The 22,880-nt window shown below is 41.2% G+C and overlaps 1 protein-coding gene across 2 annotated transcripts in view; it reads left to right on the plus strand.

Annotated features, from left to right (window-relative positions):
* Positions 1-22,880, plus strand: part of cnksr2a (connector enhancer of kinase suppressor of Ras 2a) — a 61,016-nt gene that overhangs the window by 36,141 nt on the left and 1,995 nt on the right. Inside the window, exons 9-23 of one of the 2 annotated variants that reach the window (XM_031297670.2) lie at positions 1,040-1,186; positions 3,447-3,559; positions 3,663-3,817; positions 4,061-4,150; positions 7,357-7,571; positions 9,475-9,526; positions 12,539-12,714; positions 14,703-14,776; positions 15,462-15,533; positions 16,350-16,417; positions 16,724-16,821; positions 17,359-17,577; positions 18,397-18,538; positions 19,091-19,315; positions 20,959-21,146. In XM_031297670.2, the coding sequence (XP_031153530.1) occupies positions 1,040-1,186; positions 3,447-3,559; positions 3,663-3,817; positions 4,061-4,150; positions 7,357-7,571; positions 9,475-9,526; positions 12,539-12,714; positions 14,703-14,776; positions 15,462-15,533; positions 16,350-16,417; positions 16,724-16,821; positions 17,359-17,577; positions 18,397-18,538; positions 19,091-19,315; positions 20,959-21,146 (2,034 nt within the window). The remainder of the gene's footprint in view (positions 1-1,039; positions 1,187-3,446; positions 3,560-3,662; positions 3,818-4,060; positions 4,151-7,356; positions 7,572-9,474; positions 9,527-12,538; positions 12,715-14,702; positions 14,777-15,461; positions 15,534-16,349; positions 16,418-16,723; positions 16,822-17,358; positions 17,578-18,396; positions 18,539-19,090; positions 19,316-20,958; positions 21,147-22,880) is intronic. The other variant, XM_031297671.2, reaches the window with a different exon arrangement.

Below are 22,880 nucleotides of genomic sequence, written 5' to 3' on the forward strand. Positions count from 1 at the left end.
TGAGTTGCATATTAACCTGGGCCTACAATAACATGTAGGGTGGCCTAAAGCCTTTACACATAACTTTTTGTGGTGCATACAATACTAAGCTATTAAAATAATTATTGACATTCATATATTATGCATAATGTTTTATTGGTAAACATACATGTAGCACAGTGAATCCTTAAGCTTACAGTAACAGTATCTCTGGATGGCTACCTTAATGGCTACCTTACCCACGCCGATATGCCTGTCATCAGTGTTGTGTAAATTTAAAAACAAATCACAAATAGGCAGATTTATCTTTGCTAATAATATGTTGGACTCATGTTTATGTATATTTTCAGATTTATTAACTTTTTAAACAATAACTTGGGGCCCCCCTGCAGTAACTTTGAGGGTCCCGGCCCCCTGTTGAAGATCTCTGATCTAGGCCTTGTTGTGGTAGGGCGACCCGTCTGTTTACATCTATACTATCTATACTGCAGATTGTGCCCTTACTTTTACAAGGTGAAAATGCACGCAGCATGCATCACAATAATTGTAATCAGATCCTCCTCTGCACCTCCTCTTGCATTATGATCAGATCTCAGGTCAATCCAGTAAATGCAATTAAGCTAGTGTGTTTGCCTTAATTAAAAAGTTCCTCTGTTCACAAAGCACAAATGACTAAAAGGTCAAAGTGAGAGCCATGAACAACAAGAAAAATAAAGTTCTGGTGACCTTTATGGTAGCCATTTTTATTTTTTTTGTGTTGGCATGGTTCTGTGAAAACTATGGCTAAAAAAGCATATATATATATATATATATATATATATATATATGATAAGATACATTTGTTTTCAAATTGAGGGCAGGTTACATCACATAAAAGCTCTATAGATAGACTTACCACCTCCACACCCACTTGCCTTGCACAGAAGGCTCAACAAGCGAGATCCAATCACGACGTGGACAGAATTCAAACTACAGGCTGAATATAAATATAATGCTGCGATTGTGTTGTTCATTATCCAGATGATGATAACTGGATGCTTCGATTCTCTCCCGTCCACAGGTGGGCTGGCAGTTACGTAACCTGGTCGGCTCGCTGAGGGCCGATAAAGGCGTGGTGTCCCTGACCCTGAAGAAGCGTCCACAGAGCACGCTCAGCTCGGCCCCTGCTCTGCTGAAGAACATGCGCTGGAAACCCCTCGCTCTGCAGGTGGGACCGGCTTTACCTTTTATAGACTTTATTAAAGCACTGCGCTGGCCCACATAACTCCCCACAGCATTCACACTCCCTGTACGACTGCAGCCACAGCATGTAATTAGGTCAGGATTCTGTGGCTCAGCGTGGTGTTGTTTGCCAGCTGAAACACACTGGAATGGATGTGAAGGGAAAATTGATGGCACTCTCCAACCACATTCCCAGTGCACCCCCCAATTATGAAATGTATCTCCCTAATTAACACTGACTATCTACACAATCAGGAGGAAAACAGTTTTTCGTGCCCTCCATCACAGTTTTGTTATGTGTGACCAAAGATAATGTTTTGCTTATTACAACTTTTTTGTTAACCCTGTCTTCTTAGAATTAGGTCCATACTTTTTGATTTTACCATTTGATTTTAATGCACTTTGAAAACCTGCCTGCAAATATGTTTTTCCGTCACTTTCTTGTAACGCACAGATTTTCATTAGGACGCATGTGCAAGATCCTGACAACAAAAACACTCACTGTAAACGCATCCTGTCTCCGCCTTAACATCACAATAAAGATGTTAATGTAGCAGATAATGTAGGGAAAACAAATGAAACACGTCGTGAATCAACATTTTACAGATATTTTTACGACTTGGTTTCAAAAGTTTTGGTATGTTGATATGTATCTTTCATCTTGCTGTTGCAAATTTGTATATAAAGGTAACTTTTGGGAGACTGGGTTGCTTCTTGTTGTACTCACCAAACTGTGACGAATGTTTACAAGGGACAATGTGTGTAATCCATTTCAGCTAACTCAGGGGATTAGTTTAAAACCTGTATGACTGTCTGACTGCTGGTGTTTCTTACCTCCATCTTTTTAGCCTTTCTTTTTAATGATGTTGCCACAATCCTAGCAATATAATTGCTGTAGCTAATTTGCAGTAAACACTCACAACACGCCAACTGCCACTATGGTAAATTAACGGCTAGAGTTTGTTATTTACGTGACATTGAAGCAAATGACTTGTAGTTATATTGTATATCGTATTGTTATCTTTATCTTGCATACAAACAGTTTATTTAACGATCTAAGTGCACAGCGTTAAGTGCCTGGCGCAAGTGCGTTTAGCAAAATCCACTTTTGCTAGTTTGACGGCGCAAAAAAGGGTCCGTGCGCCGGGCGCATGGTTCAAAAGGGTTGTACTTAGTGTCTTCATTTTCATTCATAGGTGTATTTTGAGCGTAAGATGCAGTAAACCAATCAGAGTGTCATCTCCCATTCCCTTTAAAAGCCAGGCGTGTTTGTACCTTGGCACATTGCTATTATGATGACAAATTTGCACCGTAATATTTGTATATGTTATCTTTTGCATGTTTGTGTGCTGCTGTGCTTCCCTGTGTGTGTGTGTGTGTGTGTGTGTGTGTGTAACAAGCATAGTGTGCGCGCGCTCTGCACGAGCCCAGTCGCATTTTACTAATTTGCTGTTAAAAAAAACAATGAAATGCTGCGTTATTGACTTTAGACCAGGTTTTTGTTGGTCAATGGCGCGATCCCTTTCCGCCGCCTCAAGATAGCAATACGGCAAGAATTCACCTGAACACATCTGTAAGACCAGCACGCCCATGGGCGCAAAGATGGGCACAGGTGCATTTGCTATTTAAACAACGTGGGTGCTGGACGGGAAACTGACAACTGCATCGGCGACTAGCAAAGACACTTGAGTCGGGCTTTGCGCCACGCTGCGCCGGGTGCAAGATAGGGCCCTAAATATATTAATGAGATCCACCACCTTATTTATGGACCACCTAAACATTCTGTTGCCCCATGGTCTGGAGGCAACTGCCCAGACTTCACCACAAAATGAAAACAGTTATTGTAAGCGATCATAAAATAAGATTTTACCTTTGAACAAATGAGCCATCCCACGCCTTGCCCTCACCATTGTCAATGACAAGTTTTGCCGCTTCTGCCATAGCACTGCTGAACAAACTATCTTGCTGACTTTGTATAGATCCGGTGTCATTGTAAATGTGGTTGTTTTAATGTGTCTGTATACCTGTCTTTATGTTATCTGTTGATGTATTTGTCCGTGTATATTGCCATGCGCATGAAACAGACTGTGAAAACAAATCTCCCTCATGGGACAATAAATATCCAAATCAACCATAAAAATAACTAATCCATTCAAGTCATTAAAGATCTCAAAAAAACTGTAAAAAAAAATAAATAAAGAAAAGATTAATTGCCTTAACCATATATCCTCTTTTGCTTTCTGCAGCCAACTAGAAGCCCAGGCAGCAGTTCGGCCACACCCTCAGGCACACCCACCAAGAGCTCCGCCATCCAGGACCTTTACATCCCCCCTCCCCCCGCTGAGCCATACATGCCCAGGTACAGTCTTTTCTTTTTTCTCAGAAAGTAGAAACTGGTGACAGCGAAGAGGTGCTTCGACTTTGATGTACAATTGTACCATCTGCCTCTGCTGTTGCCATAGAGATGAGACAGGAGCCTTGCCTGGAGATGAGGCATCTCGTAACCACGTTGGCGTCAGCGTTGCTAAGCGCTCTGAGTCACCAAACTCCTTCCTGGATCAAGAGTCTCGCCGGCGAGAAGAGGAGGAGCCCGTGTACTGCACCACGCCTACATATGGTACGCTCTTGTGATGAGAGAAAGAGACTTCAATCTCATTCTGCTGTGTTGAACCACTTCAAAAAACAATCATGAGGCTGGGAATCCACCTGCCAGCCCGAGGCGGTCAATAAAAAGTTTCAGAAAGCGATACAGCTCTTTACAACGGGGATCAAATAAATAAAAACTTTGCAAGAATCCTACATATCAGAATATAAAAACTCTAGGGAGAATATTAGGTTTTGTAATTGTGTGTACTTGTAGGCAGGCTGAGGCCCATCTCCATGCCTGTGGAGTGTAACTGGGTGGGCGACTATGAAGATCCAGCCAAGCTTAACAGAGAAAGCCGCAGAGGTGAGTGCTGGCGTGTGGAGTGCGTATGTGTGTGTGCACCTCCCGAAGAGCCTGTTAGATTCAGTTAAATGTTCCCCGTCTCTCTGTATTACGAAGAGATCAGTGTGTGTGTGTGTGTGTGTGTGTGTGTGTGTGTGTGTCAATGCGCCTCCATCCCTTTCCTCTAATTCTCCCTGTGATTAGCATCACAGAGAAATGAAATAAGAGGGGATGAGAAGAGAAGGAGAGGAAAAAGGGTAAGGTAGACAGTTAGTACAAAGGGAGAGAAAATGAAAGGCAGGCATGAAGGGAGAAAGAATAAAAGAGAGAGAGATGGGAGGAGGAGGAGGAGGGAGAAAATGAGGTATGAGAGGAGGCAGAAACAGGAAAAAAAAGACTATTCTCCCTGACCTGCACCTGAATCACTCACGCAGTTGCCATGGCGACGCTGACAGCAGCTCTTCTCAGTGTCTCACTTTCCTCTGGCCGCTGCCTAGCAACCAGGGGAGGACAGGGTGGGAACTGTGAGGAGAGAAAGCTGGTGAAACCTGAGTTTCCTCCACCCGGGGGAGCGATGAAGAGGAAGAAAATAATAATAAAAAATAAAAATAAAAAATAAATAAAATGGAAGAGACTTAAAAACAGTGAACCAGAACAAATGTAATAAACACTCAAGTCATACAGATTTACTCACACACACATGCTTGGACATGTTCTCTCACAGCATAATTATTGTCCCTGACATGACAACACATGCTGGGGATCCATCAGTCCACCAAACATATCTCAAAAAATAATGTTTTCATTTTGATAAAACTTGGTACAATACTACATGTTTACACTGGTTGTTCCAAGCAACCAATGATTTTCTGGGAAGCACAAGCGGCAACCTGAAAAGTGAAGTTACAAAAGAGAAGTCCGATTGTATAGAGGTGTATGAGAAAATGACCCTACTTCTCACTTGATTTATTACCTCCGTAAACATTTTCCTAATAACTTTATGGTCTCAATCCCTATTTTCAAGTCTTATTCAATACAGACTGTTGTTCGTTTTGTAAATTATATTCCCATTTAGAGTAAACTAGACGATATAGCAGGGTATGCTTTAGGGCAGTGGTTCCCAACCTGGGGTCCGGGGACCCCTCAGGGGGGCGGCAAAGATCACAGGGGGTGCAGAAGTCTTTATCTGGTTTGAGGTTGAGGTAAAAAAAAAAAATATTTGCACATGTTAAACAAATTATGATAATACACTAGAATATATAATGTATACAAAAGTCTGTATAAAAACTGTATTTTTGTTCTCGCTTAAAATTGTAGGCAGGCTACTTAGTAGGCCAAACCTCTGGGACCTCTTAACCTGTGGCCCTTGCTGTCATCAGGTCAGCTGCTAGCTGCTATCATCCTCATTTTTCTTGCCGCCACGGCATCACTATTTTATGAATAAAACATCCAATCAATCCAATGGGTGACGTCCCACACATGTTTATTAACCCCCCAAAGAGCCAGTGTACCAACTATACAGACATTAGCTGTAAGATAGCTATCAACTAGTCCCAGTTTGTGCCTTTCATTTATTACTATACATTCGGATAATTAACTGGATATGTTCCAAAAAACGGTTAGCTTTCAGTGTTGCAACTTGGGAGAGTAAAAAAAAGAAGGCTGCGGAATTTAAGCATGTGGAATCCTGAGGCCAGACAAATGTGTGCATTTCCTTCCTCCATCAAACAAATTTTTTTTAAATATTTTAAATTGTGCATTGTTTACATCGATGTTTGCTTGCTTGCAATCTTCTTCTTCTTCTTCAATGCCTTTGTTGGCACATTGCTACGTTTGTTGCCCTGATACCACCAGCAACTGGCAATAATTAAATATATATATATATATATATATATATATACACACACTGTATAATATTTATTGTTGTGCAGCTACCATTAGGAAGGCATATGAATGCTTACAAACCAAAGTAATGGTCTTTTCAAATTCAAGGAAGAATGAGTTAGACCTGAATATTGTTACTGATCAGGGTAAAACAATGAGGTCGTTTCATCTTATAAATATTTAGGATTTTTAATTGATGATCACCTTTCTTTTAAGCTTCATATACAGAACCTAGTGTCTGCCAGAAAAAGGCTAGTCGATGCCACATTTCTCTCTATTATTGATTATGGTGATCTGTTGTATATGAATGCCCCATCAAAGTGTCTTCAGATTTTGGATGCTGTGTATCATGGAGCTTTAAGGTTTACTTCAAATTGCAGACCCCTCACTCATCACTGTACACTTTACTCCACGGTGAATTTGCCCTCTCTGTCAAATCGCCGGCTCACTCACCTTTATATCTTCATATATAAAGGGGATTATAGGCAGGCTCCCATGTAACATATCCGAATTTCTTTCTTTTACACAGAGTACTCATGGTTTACGGTCCCAGAACAGTTAAATAAAAAAATAATAAGTGGAATAGCGTGAAACTCGTGTGTAATACAAACAGTAAAAAGCATTGCTGCATAGTGCTCGCTAGTTGTCAAAAACTCCACTAGGTACCTTTTTAATAAAGTCCGTCAATTGCCAAGAAGGACATTTGTGTCTACTTGTCCGAGGTGGGGGGTGGGGGGGTGCATGACCGTGATCTTTTGGTTACCTTAACCCAAACCAAAACACCATAGAGGAGGCAGATGAAAGAATGCTCATTTGATGTTGCATACACGTTGTTTTGGAAGCCAGTTGTTGTTCAGATAGAAACAATGGGCAGACTTTTTGCACATTTTCCATAATCAGCCTGATATTGGTGCTAAAACTAAAGGGCATGAAACAACTGTAATTACCATTGTGCATTTTCCAGTTGATCACATCCGAAGGCTTTACAGATATTCGTACTGTTATTTTAAGAATAACTGATTAGCTCAATAATGATTCCGTGATTAAAGGTCAAAGTCTTTTTTTTTTTCTCTTTAACACTATGATTTAATATTAATGAATCTTTGAGCGATGTGATCTTTTAGCACTTTGTTTTTATTTAGTCTTAGTCTTTAATGTAGTCTCTAATTAACCCACTAAGACTCCTGATAGACTAGCTGATGCAGAACATATAACAGAGAAGATCAATACCACAAGATACTGTAGACACAATTATTATAAGTCTAATGTGGGCACTTAAGCTACAGGTAAAGGTTTTAACTCACCCTTGATGTTTGTATGTATTTGATTGGATGATTTCACAGAAGCGTCACTGATGCGTTACGTGGGACTGTCCGGCGTGGACGAGAGGACCGGCTCTGATGACTACTCCTCCCACACAGCTCGCCCGGGCAAACGGACCAATGACACGGCCAAACGTGCCAAAAGGCGGAGCCACCACAGCCAAAGCCCCTCCCACTACGTCCTCCAGACAAATCAAAGAAATTCTCCACCGAGAGACCCGGCCTCCATTTATCACGTAAGTCACTCATTTTGTCTCTTCCTCAACATATGTTTTATTTACATCAGCTAGGCCAAGAACTTTTTGTACGGATCAAACAAACAATATTTAGCATATTTATTAGTGAGCTTCAGAGGTTTCCTCGCACGGCAGATGGATTCTCACCTCTTATCACGAGATCGTGTGATAATCGCCGGATCACACATCACGCGAAAAATCCACCTGTTAGGCTAAAAATGTGTGTCCGAACAGCAGCAACCGAATCAATCAGCGTCCAGTAAGCAGCTACGGGCGTGGTTTAGGTGTGCGTGATGGTCACAACTGTTCGTTCTAAACAACAATGGTGGATGTGATAGACAGGTGGTTCATCCAGTCACCTGCCAGGTATTTTTTTGAAAGTGCCTGCCCTTTTCCAAACAGTTTCCAATGACGGCTTCTTAGAGGGTTCTAAGTAACAAACCATCTGGCTCGTCAGGTTACTTTAGAGGTGCTCGTAGGCAGATTTTGTTACCCCTGGACAGAGCCAGACTAGCTGTTTCCCCCTGTTTCCAGTCTTTATGCTAAGCTAAGCTAACTAGCTGCAGCTACATATTTAATGTACAGACGTAAGAGTGGCATTGATCTTCTCTTGATAAAGAAAGGTACTACCAGCACTTGAAGGGTGAAAAATACAGCTCATTCTTCCTTAAGTTGCAGATAGATTGCATTCTATAGCTGCAAAATGTGGATCAATCAAGGTTACGAAACCCCTCTGACTTCCCCGTCAACTTCCACTAGTTAAATGAGGTAACACTCTGCTTCCTCTCTGATTTGTTCTGATGCAACCAGGACTCATTTGAGCAACAACATTTGAGCTTTTAGCCATGATGAAAAAGTAGTGAAGTGTAATCCGAGCGAATGCTGACTCGTTATTACCCCCTGTAACTTCCATGACATCTGTCTGCCCTGCCTGTCCGTCTGAGCTCTCAGGTCCAGACAGTGACCTTATACATTTTGACAGCATCTCTTTGGAAATTAAATGTGTTTCCATGTGCGTGAGTGTTTACAGTGTGCACGGGTGCTGCGATGGCAGATGGCGTATCAGTGGGTGTGGGCGGGCCCATGTCATCTGTCTTGGCTGAGCGTGGGGCTGTGAATAGCCGAGCTCCAGGCTCTGGCGTGTCATATCGTGACATCAGAGCTGATCTGGTGCCCCATATGACCTGTCGAGAGAGGTCACATCTCAAATGGCATTTACGTTATCTCCAATGTCCGTCACAAATAAATGTCCATAAAATCATAGAAAAAAAGACTCCAGAACTTGCCTGAGAAACATCACATTTTTAAGTTTTCTTCAGTATCAAAGTAATCCAGTGATACTTGTCTGTACATCCATGGGTGCACTGCAAACAGGCACTCCTGAGGCTAATTACTTTCAATGCATTATGTATGGCATTAATGGTGCCAGTTTACCAAAATGTAAACAAAAAATGAGGCTCAAGTTGTAGCCCATACAGATCTTAAAAACCCCTCTTTTAGATGTTTGTCCTTCACATTTTGCTCACTGAAATGTTCTGTTTTAATCCCTGAGGCCCCTGAGCTCGTTCTATTTTCTCTCTTTTCCTCCATCACCTGGATGCCCTGTTGTGCCACCCCTCCCTTCCTGTCCCTTTATTCTATGTTTAGAGGTGTGACAGTCACCAAAGTCCTCCATGAGGTCCATGTTTCCACCCCAGCATAAGTGCACGTCTGTGTACGAAAGAGATAATGAGGGAAAGAGTGTTTCCCTTTGTATTCAAGTGTCTTCTGCCTCCTCTCCTCTGTCATCTTTTATATCCCAAGATTCTTTGCAGCAAAACAAAGGCCACTGATTCATCCTGACAGCTTGCTCTGTCCTCATCTCACCCTCCCTCTTCTTCTCTTCTTTCCAACCCGCTCTCAGACATACCAGCAGGCCTCCTCTCTGCAGTCAAAGAACAGGAAGAAGAATAAAGGTAAGCAGAGAAGCCACCTGTTTGGTTTCCTTTTTCTTTTTTTACGAGTTGCCGTTACAGTCCAACACACTTCTCTCAGTTACGCTGTGCTAATGGACATTGTACAAAAAATGCGAGAGCAGCTGCTGCTTCAGTTGAACCAATTATCTCAGTAGCACTTCATTTTATGGGTCTGTAATTTGCTAGAAAGTTTCAAGGAAAAAAACATGTTTTTCGGTACAAATTATAGACTTTGAATTGGTTATTTTGTGTTCATAGGCAGAACCAGAAGAATTTCCATTAACTAACAGGCTCCATATTAACCCAAATAAATCCATTCATTATTCTTTTATTATTGGAAACTTAATTCTTCATTGTGTTCTTGCCCGTAGACACATTTCCCATCCAGACACGATTTTAAGACATTACAATATTCTGCTTTGCATATTAATTTGAGCCAGATACGCTTAGTCTAGAATAATATGCAAATATTATATGCAAATATTGCTCATTTTATCAATGCAGAATGCAAGAAGTCTCCTACTTCAATGAAAAGTCAATTTTTAACAACTGTAATATTTTGCATGTGCAGCTAGACCTGCTGTGCATTTACTAAAAGACTCTCATGGTAGCAACTTATTAAACATTAACATTTAGAAATGCTCCATTGAACACAGCTTCTGCATTTTCCCTCATATTAAGCACCAAAATACATATTTCCTTCCAGGAATATCCCTTTGAATTCACAGTTAAATAATATTGCCTTTTCTTTAGAAAACTAGTGACTATTCTTCTAGACAGAGATGGGTTTTCTGTCAGTGCAGGTTCGTATTTTGCTAATATTTAATTTTTGGTTGACCATCATGATTCTTTCATTACACACGGTCCTATTATACAACCCTTTATTCAGTATCAGTCAATAACATGGTACATAGGGCTGACAATAGACAATAATGACTTATTATTTGTGTTTTGTATTTAGTTAGAGATGTGTTTTCTGGACTAGGCCTGCAACTAATGACTATTATCTATTATTTGTGTTGATCAGTAGTCATTTTTTTTAATCTATCAAAAGGCCCGCCAAAGTGACAAATGGCCCTGACAATTTCCCAAAACTCGATGATCAACCAACTGCCTGAAACCTAAAAAAACAAACAAATCAATTTACATTGATGTAAAACAGAGGAACATAGTGAATCTTCCCATTTGAATGCTGGAATTTGCTAATAGTTGAAAGTTTCGCTTAATAAACGCTGTAAATGTTTAGTTATGTATCAAAATTGTTATTGATTTATTTTCCTTATAATGACTAATTGTTTAATTGACTGATCGTTTCAGCACAGCAGTGTTTCAGTCATATTAGTGCCTTTAGCGCATTTTGTTTTGGTCATTTTTAAGGTTTATGCACAGGTGAAAAGATGCAGGTTGGTAACCTAATCAGTCACAATGTTGTGTTTAATGACTGTGGTGAGATATGAATAAAAACTATCTTCACTGACCGCAGCGCTCTATATCCCACGAGTAGGGATTTTTTTTTTTACTTCTGGACTTGTCAGGTTATTAACTTCTTACTTACTAAGTCTCTGCAACAGAATCATTTCAGTGTCGGGGGGAAAAAAATGACATTTTTCACACATTTTGGTGCAGAGGCCGCTGTATTTGCATTTTAACACATCATGCTAATTTCTCCGATTTTCACGAGTCCAGACAGGACTGCAGGCGAAGCAGCTTTCCTCTGTCCTGGCTCCTTCTGTTCACTCTATACTGTACGGATGAAAATCCGGTCATATAGCATCGCTTTGTGTTACTGGAAAGATGAAAACTACTATGTGTTGGTCACATTTCCTTTGTAGAGCATTACAATTGTAATATGCAGTATTTGTTAACACATGCATACCTAGACGTTTTGTTTTATTTCTTTAAACAAATGAGACCATAGTTCAGACGATTGGTATTTTTTCTCTCATTTTAATCAGAGAAAGTGTTTATTATAATGTCAAATCCATTAAATGCTTCTGCTTCTTCTTGTTGAGGTGATTTCACTTCCTATTTGTCTTTTCTCCAACTCCCTGGCATCAGTGTCTTTGCCTCTTTGACCAAAGCTTTTTCCTTTCTTTCTTTCACCACACTAACGAGGATCAACATGTTGGAATGGATTTTCTTTTACTTATTTCACCATCTGCCATCGCATGAAGCTCCGAAAGCTTTAGCTCCATCTGCACTTTTTTCGGGCGACAGCTTTGTTTGTTTACAGCAGTTAAACCAAAGTTTGAAAATGAATGTAATGATGATGATTTAATGATCGTTTTAGTAGCGCCCTTATCAAACAAGTAATGAAATATTAGTTACTCCTTTTGGTCCATGGCTGAGGCTATCGCCATTTTCTCTCCTAAAAGCAGAAATTAAATTGGTGATGGTATCATCAGGCATCAGTTTGCAGCTGCTGCACAGAGAATGAAGTGAAAATAGAAAAGCACTTTTGTACATTTTCAGGATGTAACGTTTTCTCTATATCAGAGAATATAACTTGTAAATGGTCTGCAGATTCTCTTTAGACAAGTTTCCTTGTGTAGAGAGTATAGAGTTGTTTCCTTTAGAGATATACTGTACGCTGCACTTTCCATTGCTGCAGAAATAAATGGAATATTGAATTGCACCCCCTTTAAAGTCGTAAGACTTTTGATACAGCATAATAAAAGTTTCTTGGCGGCCCTCGACTGGGAGCCAAGTTTCCCCGGTAATCTCTAATGAGAAGCCCGTTGTGAAAAAAAATATTACAGGGCTTTTATGCCAGAAGGAACAGCCAATTTTCTTTAAACACCTCTTACCTTACCGCAGTGCAGCAGCGTTCTGTCAAATCCAGGGAATGAACTGCTGTCAAGATTTATTGCAACATTAGGATGTGGCATTTTGTGAGCGTGCACTTACAAGCACCTTTTGAATGACAATGTTTCTTGCTTTCAACTCATGCTTTCTTTCAGTTTTCTGATTTTATAACTCACTGTCTGTCACGTTTCCTCCGTGTTGTTCCAGGACGAAGTTTGGCCTCCCTGAGTCGGAGGCGTGTTTCCTGCAAGGCGCTGGGCAGAGGAGACTGCGAGGGCTGGCTGTGGAGAAAGAGAGATGCAAAGGGTTACTTTTCTCAGAAATGGAAGAAGTACTGGTTTGTTCTGAAGGACAACTGCCTGTACTGGTACATCAATGAGGAGGTGCGTTTTTGTACGCCTTTTTTACGCCTTTTTCAGCCTCTTATCTGAATCTTTATTGTCACTAAAAAAATATTTCAGCATCCCAAAAAGTTTAACATATTTCATTGTGTTTAAAACAGTATCTGGGACAAAGAGCCAATGATGACATTTGTCATAATCTGTACTTGCTGTAATTTAAGCAAGCACTTAAGGAGCAAGTTTTTGTGATAGTTATGTTGGTTCTGTAAAAAAGACAATGTGTCAAGTTACCCTGAAGTCGAGCTTAAAGGTGCTCTAAGCGATGTTGGGTGACATCACTTCTTGTTGACGTTCGAAGTATTCAAACAAAACAAGGCTAGCTCGCCCCTCCCTCCTCCTCATCCCGTCCCCTCCCCCTCCATTCCGTGCTTCCGTGCACTAACCCCCTCAACCCCCACCCCCAAATCCATCTTGTCGGTTATTGGCTGGAATGCTGAAATACTTTTTGTTATGTTTGGTGGTGCAGGTTGGCACAGTTTGTTTTGTTGCTGTTTGTGGAGCCTGGACTGTCTACAGAGACCACTTTTTTTACAGTGTGTTCAGGGGACAGGCAGCTCGTGGATAGCAAGGAGATGTTTGCTGTATGTGACAAAAAATGTTGTAGCCTAAAAAACGCATGACATCACTTAGAGCACCTTTAACGCTAGAATATTACTGCTACAGGAAGACTTTGACTGGAGTAGAAGTAGGCAAAGGAGATTTCAGCCTGACTTTAGCTTAGATTTGTGTCAAGTTTAAGTTCTCTCAAGTCTTTAAAATGTTTCAAAGTCAAACCTCATGGTCTTTAGCGATGCTAGCGGCCAGGGTTTAGGGTCTAGGATCACTTTGGTCCAGACTGAAATATCTCAGAAACTATTAAATGAATTGGCATGAAATCTGTTACAAAAATCCACAGATCCTAGAGGATGAATCCTAGTAAATGTGGCTGTCCCCTGACCTTTTAGCTATCGCCACCATGAGGTTGACATTTGTGATTTTTTGTGAGTTTAGGTCAAACACAACTTGGAAACAAAGGAACAAATCCCGCACTCTGCTCTTGCTATAGCATCAACGTTTATTTACAAAAAACTAACGTATCGGTCTCTCCGGACCTTCATCAAGAGTGATGAAGGTATGGAGGGACTGAAACGTTTTTTTTTGTAAATAAACGATGGCGCTATAGCAAGAGCAGAGTGCAGGATTTGTTCCTTTGTTTCCAAGTTTGTTATCTTCCAACGCACCTGCACAGAAGAATTTTTGGATGTGTGAGTTGTTTCTTCAAAATAGTGACTTTAGGTCAAAATTTTCACTTCTTTTCAGTACTTCAATTTATAACCAAATACCTGAAAAACGAATGACTCAGCTGTACTTTGTGTTTAGTGCCAATTAGCAAATGTTAGCATGCTAACACTAAACTAAGGGGGACTTCACACTGGTCCGACGGCCAATTATTCCGAAACCCCAATAGTCCGAAAAATGTCCCACTGGACCGAAAGCCCATTAGTCCGACGACCCGTCATCCCGAAAACAAAATCCCACTGTTCCGAAGGCTCATTGCTCCGAAAATACATACTGGAGTTGTTAGATTCCAGTCCAGTCCAGAGACTCGGCTAGCATGGTTTTAGGTTACATAATAAATGCTTTCTATTAACTACTGCTTCACACATGTAAACAAACTGACCCGGATGTACCCCGATCTGTAGTAAGTCATCATGGCCGTTCCAGGCGGTGACTTTTCGATCAAGCTCTGAGACAAGTGAAATTATTCATCTAAAAATCATGTTTGTTTGGACAGCGGTATGAGTACATTGTTCTGATCGAGTCCTCGTTTCCCTGATTCTCCACTACGAGTGCAAAGGTGGCATGACCCATAGAGTCACAATAGTCACATGTATGGGAAATAAATCACATTGAAATAAACTGGAATTTTCCTTAATTCACACGTCCCATTAACTTAGTATTTCTCTTGATATCTTTAATTTTTCTTTCAGGATGAGAAGGCAGAGGGTTTCGTCAGTCTTCCAGAGTTTAAGATCGACCGGGCTAGTGAATGTCGCAAGAAGTAGTAAGTGCACGTTAAAGGTCCCATGGCATGAAAATTTCACTTACTCACAGTACTATGAGGTTTTTTAACATTAATATGAGTTCCCCCAGCCAGTCCCCCAGTGGCTAGAAATTGTGATAGGTGTAAACCGAGCCCTTGTTATCCTGCTCTGCCTTTGAGAAAATGAAAGCTCAGATGGGCCAATCTGGAATCTCCTCCTTATGAGGTCATAAAGAGCAAGGTTACCTCCCCTTTCTCTGCTTTGCCCGCCCAGAGAATTTGGCCCGCCCATGAGAAAGAGAGAGACATCATGGCTTGCAAACAAGCAAAGTGGCAGTTGGTCAAGGCTACACCCCCACCCTCCACCTTGCCCCCCTCTCTCCTCCTCAATAGCATTTAAAGCTACAGACACAGAAATGGCACATCCTAAGGAAAGCTCATTGTGGGACTGGCTCTAGTGGCTGTAATTCTGCACCAAAGCTGAATTTCAGGAAAGAGACTTCAGATACAGTATTAGGGGACCACTAAGGCCTATATAAAAGCATCCAAAAAGCAGCCTGTCATGGGACCTTTAAAAACTTTACTTTGCTGTTTAGTGCATATTTCTGTGTTTAATGTTTATTCCATGTGCAGTTTATATGCAATGATGTATAAATGCTTTTTTTCTGCAAAAATAACTCCCACTATTCCCCCCATTTCTCTCTAGTGCTTTCAAAGCATGCCACCCCAAGGTCAAGAGTTTCTACTTTGCAGCAGATGGAGTGGATGACATGAACAGGTAAACACGGAGGAAGGTTACGCAGAAGAGCAAACTCCCTGCTGGGTGGCAGGAGTGCAGCTTCCTGTTTACGATCCCCAAAGCACAAAGCAACTGTGTTTTATTTGATGATAAAAAATAAAGGCCTGTTTTTATTCGGGCAGTGATGTGTATGAAAAACATAATTTGCAAGATATATTTCCATAGAGGCTCAAACTTTGACCTGTGCATAGGCTCTCCCAAACTGTGCTGTCATTTACATAATCATTTTGTTACTGCACAAAGGATTTTGTTAAAACATCAGAAATAGATGTTTTCATTGCGTTTCAATTGGGTATTTTACAAAATTCCTCTAATAGGTTGAATCACAGCGGAAACAATAAGAATGTTTTTACTGTTTTTTTTTTTAAAGAGAAATAAGTCTATTAGACATTTAGAAAGTAGTTAGATGAGAAGAAGCAACAGCCGATTATCAGAGCATATAGACTGGAAGCAGGGGCAACAACTAGCCTGGCTTTAAAACCCCAATTTGTAGTTTGGTTTTTATACAGATTTAAACAAACAAGATATAACATGTTCATCATTGGTAGACAGATTTGTTATACAGTAGTTGGACAATACCAGGCTAGCTGTATCGCCCTGTTTCCAGTCTTTATGCTAAGCTATGCTAAGCTAACTGGCTCCAGGCTTGACAGATATGAGTGGTATTAGTCTTCTCAGTTAACTCTCGGCAAGAAAGCAAATAAGCGAAATCCAAACTATTTGAAAGTGATTGTTTTTGAGATACTGTAATATAATCGTGATTCTCTGTTGCTGGGTGTTCCTCCTTTCTGTTAGATGGCTGAGTCGTCTCAACATGGCCGCTGTGGGCTACGCCGAGCGAGAGAGGATACGCCAGGAGCAGGGTGAGGGGGTTCATTCAGTGACTTGCTGACGGGCACTTCAGCTGATGGTTGCCAAGGATATTGTCTTTATGTACCAAACTGCAATTCCTATTGCACTTATAGTATTCATGGATGGATGGATGGATCCGTATGTTATGTTTAACTTCAATACGCTGCACATTGATAGCTGTGTTGTAATTCTGATTGAACATTAGGCTCTAATACTGCTATTCCTATTGCACTTATACTTATATAGTATTCATGGATGGGTGGATGGATGGGTGAATGGATGGTGTTTCTGACTGTCTTTGTGTGGGTTTCCTGCAGATTACTGGAGTGAGAGTGAACATGAGGAGGACACCACCTCCAGCCCCAAACAGGACAGTCCCCCACCTCCATATGATACCTACCCACGGCCTCCATCAGTGAGTCACATACACACACACACACACACAGCTATATTACACACTCATATAAAGTACATGCTGTACTTGAAGGCAACAATCACGCTCAGTGCTCCGCCGCAATTCATTTTAACGGTTAAAGTTTTTGCTAATTTAGCCTGCAGGGAGTGGTGCGGCTAAATTTGGTATAATTGATGCTATAATTGGCCTTCACGCTGCTTTGCTCCACATTAAATGTCTTGTATTTTTTTAGCCTAAGATAAAATGAAAAGCTAAAACAACTGCTATTACAGCACTGTTTTATTTTAAATAATCAGAAACACACAGGAATTATGATCTGAAAATGCTTGTAATAAATAGTTTGCCTATTCTACAAACACTCATTACTTATTCTTACTCTTCCTGTGTCTTACTTTCTCCCTCATACACTAATATAATCATCACCCTGCCTTCTCGCCGGATGAAATTCTTTTTTTAAGTGTAATATATACAATTGAATGAGACTAGGCGGTCAATTGAAGGCTGCCACATTTTCCATCTTCCCTCTCTGTATGTTAGATGAGTGCCTTTTTGGAAGGCCGGACCACTCGACTGTCTTCCACCGAGACATCTCGTTCTCGCTCTTCCCAGGAGGACTTTCTCTGCGGCGAGCCTCCCGCGGTGGCTGCAGAGCCGCAGTACCACCCTGGTCCTCTAGGGGGAAGCACCACACACAGCGGGAGGAAACCAGGGGGCAGCAGCAGCAGCGACGTGCAGTACAGATGTGATGCTGTAGAGGTGCGCGTTATATATTAACAACTTAGGCCTGATTTGCATTCATTTTGCTGTGAATATTCATGCCAATTAACACTTGTTTTTTGAATGACTGCCTTTTCAATTCAATTCAGCTGCTTATTGCCACATTCAGAGAATGAACACTCTTTATTTTGATTTCTTTATTTCTGTGAGTTTCAGGCTAAAATGACAAATTAGCATACAGTGTCACGTCGTAATGTAAGTGGCACACAATTAGCTGATTACATCCATCCTACCCGTAGGGACTCTTGATTTTAATTACCTTAGAAATTATTAAAATGGCTTTTGTTCCAGACAAAATGTACATTTTTAGCCCCATTGCGAGCAAGGCTCTGAAGGTAAAGTCTCAGTATGTTTGTTCCTGCAACCCTTCAGTAGTGTTGGGTATAATTAATATTTCAAACTTGAGGAGCCACTGGAGGGTCTTATTTATTCATTTATTCATGATTCTTTAAATTTACCAAATCCACAAGTTTCGAAGACTAATACTATTGTTGCTATAGTGCTGTTATGAATGAGAAATGAGCCCTCTTCCTCTGGATTGTTTGTTGTTTATTTGGATCCCCAGTAGTTACTTTTCCTGGCATCCATATTCAAATAAAAGACATAGGCAACAATGTTTGCATATACATCAAAATAAAGTTACTATGATCCACTGGGGACACATGGATGATTTTTCTTCTTAAAGTCTCACCTCTGGTCAGAAAACTCTCCGAAAAAAAACATATTGCACATGTAACGTTAAGAGTAATATTGCTGAAAAATACTTCTACGTTCTAGTTGTCTATTTGGTTCCTGTAGTACCGTTCCAGTCCGGCAGGGGGCAGCAGTGAGACGGGCTCTCCGGGCCGCTCTTCCTCGTCTCAGAGACGTTCCTGGCAGGACCTGATTGAGACACCGTTGACTGAGGCTGGACTGCACTACCTACAAACTGGACCACTAGGTAACACACTCATACACCACATGCTTTATGGATCCAACCAGCTGATGACTATCTTACTTTTTTTTTAGATAAAATGCTTTAAATGATACTATTTATAGGGAGTTTTAGCCTCTAATGTGTTACCATTATATTCAGGTCAGAGTCAAGCATCTGATCCACATATTTGACACTGAAAAATGCATTGTGTGGGTTTGTTGTCATGCTTGCTGCAGTACTTTTACAGTTTGTGTGATTGGTGGTCTTCCTCCAAGTAGGGCATTGCTCCATAGAGAATTTAGCTGACACAAGATATTATTAAATGGTGCACCAAATGTATCAATACAATAGTTGCTGGAGAGGTGTTTGTTGGATTTCGAATATTTTTAGTTGTTTCTTTACTTTTTTATTGTTATATTCTTTAATACATGTTTGGTGAATTGTATTTGTGCATACATCTTTTGTGTACAATACTGAAAAATGTGTGATGCGGTCAATAGTTGCTTATTTTGATTGAACAGAACACAGAAAATGCAAACTGCTCTGCCTTATTCCTTGTTATTCTCGACGTTACAGAGGACGCCGTCTTTGCTGAGCCCAGTCCGAGCGGCGGGACTATGATGGCCGGAGCCGTTTACACTCTTCCGGCACAGAGGAATGTCCCGTTGCCCATGGCGAGGCAGAGGCTGATTCCTATGGCAACCCAGGGAGGGAAACCCCGCAGCTTCACACTGCCACGAGACAGCAACCTACACACACTCCTCACGCCCCCAGCGAAAGAAGAACAGAAAACGCACAATGGTGAGTTTAGTCAGGGACATGCATGTATTGTGAAACACATGGAATCATACCAGAGGAGAAAGAAAATAATTGTAGCCTTGTATTGTGTGGGTGGGTGGGTGTCAGGTAAGAGCAGAAAAGGAAAATTGTGTCTCACATTGAATGACAGCCACCAGAGACATTTTTTTGAGGTGAAGACTTGACGTCAGTACATGTGCCAGAAATAAAATCGCTCTCAGGCAGACATATTTCCATTTAAGTCGTCATCAGTATCGAGTATGGTAACACACACTCACATCTAATGAGGCTAATGAGACAATGGTGCACTGGTTGCCAAGGTGAGCCCAGCGGCGTACGGAAAGAAAAGTGCCAAACTAAAATAGTAAACAATGAAATATAATAACCATGTGCATTCCAATTTAATCAGCCAAGCAGAGGGAATAAAACCGCCAAAATGGAGAGGACATCCCTGAGGCTGAAGGGAAAGAGAGAACAGGACTTTATTATCATTAACGCAAGTCAGTGTGCGGCTGTCCTCCAGTGGTTGCTCTGAGACATAACTCAATCTAATCAGATTATGACAGCTCTTTAGCCTTTAGCTTCGAATCATTTGACACCATAATGGAAAGGCGAAGGAAGGTTTAAATCATCATCATGGCCTCTCTTCACTGGCTCCCAGAGCAAGCTAGAGCTGATTTTAAGGTTCTTCTTTTAACATATGGACTTATTTATCTGAGCTTATTACACCATATACACCGGCACGCACTCTCCGCTCCCTTGATGCTGGTCTCCTGGTCATTCCCCTAGTAAAGAAAAAAATCAGTTGGTTATATAGAGCATTCTCCTACCGTGCCCCTCGTCTTTGGAATGGCCTCCCACTACATGATAAAGAAGCTCACTCAGTTGACATTTTTAAATCTAGATTGAAAAGCCACCTCTACTCATTATACTATAGCTAGTCTCGCTTTACCAGACCTTCCTCCACAGCGCTGCTGAGGAGGATCTGGCTAGTCCACACAGCATTCCGGGATGGGAGAAAAACATGCTCTGGTTTATTGGCATTTCTTTAAACCAATCCCAATTGTCTTGGGGTTGCTAAGCGCCGGACAGAGCCACGGTGCCGCTGCAAAATAGCCTCGGGAAGGAACTTGTTTTGGTGGAACGTGTACGTTCAAAAGTTGTTTTAGTCGTGCAACAGAAAACTCAGATTGGACAGATAGTCTAGCTAGCTGTCTGGATTTACCCTGCAGAGAGGAGCAATTAACCATAGTCCTCATAAATCCACCAGAGTTTAGAATTACAACACAAAGAAAGCGGAAGGTAACGGATTTCCAACCGAAAAAAGACCAAATTTCCAATGGCAATGGAGCAATCCCGGAAGTGGAACGTCGTGGATATAAACTTTACCATAGCCAACCATAACACACCATCCTTTCTGCGTCCTTCACAACAAAGCTTTTTCACTCATTCTCTTATGTTGCTGGTTTTGTGTTGTGTATTATTACTGCTTTAATGGTGTTCAATTGTTTTGTTGCTGTCTGTTATTTGTAAGTTCCTTTAATTGTCAAGCGCACTGAGACCATGTTGAAGGGTGATTTTTACACTTTAAATAAAGTTTGATTGATAAAGTGTGTGACGCTGTCTTTCTCTCTGACTGTGTGAAGGTGGCAGCGAGGGTGCATCCCTGGGCGACCTGTTTCGTGCGTGCGAGCAGGGCGGCGTGTGTCCTCTGGGTCGCGGATCAGACGGCAAAGGCCAATCAGATTGCAGGCAGTCCTTCCTGCGACGGGCCGCCGACCCTCAGCTCAACGACCGTCTGCACCGCCTCCGTATACTCACCTCCACGCTGAAGGTTGGTTAACACACACAGACACATGTGCAGGAGGCATACATGTGCAAATACACATAAGCACATATACATGGATATCTTGCACACACCAAGGAAAGAATTAAATGACATTTCAGTCCTTTCTTGAGACGACTTTATTGAATTTCTTTTATTGCAAATAAAAAATAAATTCTAGTAAGATTTGTTTTGTATTAAAGTTAGAATACTTAAGATTTCCATGTGGTTAATTAGGCGACAATTCTACCTTTAATTTGCAGTATACCTCATATCTCACTCATATCTGATATCCCATGTTCTGTTGCAATTCTTGCAAAAGAAGATGAGGCAATTTTTTTTTTTTTTAACAATGCTTTAGTTTAGTTTAGTAGTTGCTTTTTTTCCAGTGTGAACTGATTCTTGGCCCACATTCACAAACAAATCCACTTAACAACATTACATGTGAGCTGGGTGAAATGGATGAAACGCTACTCCTTTTATTTTGTAGAGGGATACTTTCACATACATTTTTAGCTGTTATACACCATGATCTGACCCTGATGTACACATATGCACCCATCTATATACACACTGTCTCTGTCTTGTTAGCTTCAGTGCCGTCATCTGTTGTCTGTCTCCTCGGTTTGGTTTGAGAGCTTTGTCAAGCAGCCATCTGTGGCTTTATGCTATATGAGCAGTGGTTATGTGTCTGGGCTGGGTGCCTGTGAATGGCTCTTTTGTTGTGGCTGTTTTTTTTCCCTTCTTTTTGTCTCTATAGACTGTGTGTATCTTTGTTGCTTCCTCCGTGTACGTGGGAGGGGATGGTTGACAAGGGCGTGGGGGTCTTAGTCGCTACAGTAGCTTTTTGCGAGGGTCTGTGGCTTTGGCTGCACATGTCTGCTGGTGCAGGTTGGGTGGAGGAGCTTACATGTTTGTTCCCTGCCTGGCGTCCCTTAAAGGAATACACCAAGTTTTGTCGGGGGAGTTTGGATTAAAACGAAGATCATTAACTGCTGTTTACGAGGCATCAGGTTGTGCTCAGGCAGCAGCGACTTATCCGCAGTGGCTGCTGTGGAAACAACAAAGGCATTTTTTTTTCTTCTATATCTTTCATGTGTCAAAACCAAATCAACCAGCTACAATCTAGTGGTTTAACTGAATTTACTCAAGTACTGTAGTCAAGTACAGATTTGGGATACTTGGACTTTGTTTTTACTTCTGCTTCACTACATTTCAGAAGGACATATTGTACTTTTTGATTCACTACATTTACAGCTTTACTTAAAGAAATAGTTTGAATGTGGGAGGGTATGAAGTGCTTATCCTTCGTCAGTGTATTGCCTACCTACAGTAGATGTCCGTCGACGCTCTCCCAGTTTGGAGAAGCAGACAGGAGTACCAACACGGAAGCTAAGCAATGTACTGCTGTGGACGGGGCCACACAGCAAATATATATTTTGACCACCTAAAAACATCAATATCAGTTTTAAGTGTACGTTATATTTAGAATATTTTCACCGCTTCACCTTGCCGTCAGACATCCCTTTGAACTGAAGCCGTTGTATATACTGTATCTATGGTTGCTTCAAAGCCACCAGACTGCTTTGACGAAAACAGTGAATTCTACGGTGCAGAATACGGGATATGCTAGTCTACTGCTGCCTCGATCAGTTAGTTAGTTTGTTAGTTTTGTTAGTTATTAACCCTTTTTTTAAACCAAAATATCACGATAACCGATTGAGGCTGAGGTAGACCAGCAAC

This window comes from Sander lucioperca, chromosome 23 (assembly GCF_008315115.2).
Source record: "Sander lucioperca isolate FBNREF2018 chromosome 23, SLUC_FBN_1.2, whole genome shotgun sequence".
In the NCBI taxonomy this organism is placed as follows: Eukaryota; Metazoa; Chordata; class Actinopteri; order Perciformes; family Percidae; genus Sander; species Sander lucioperca.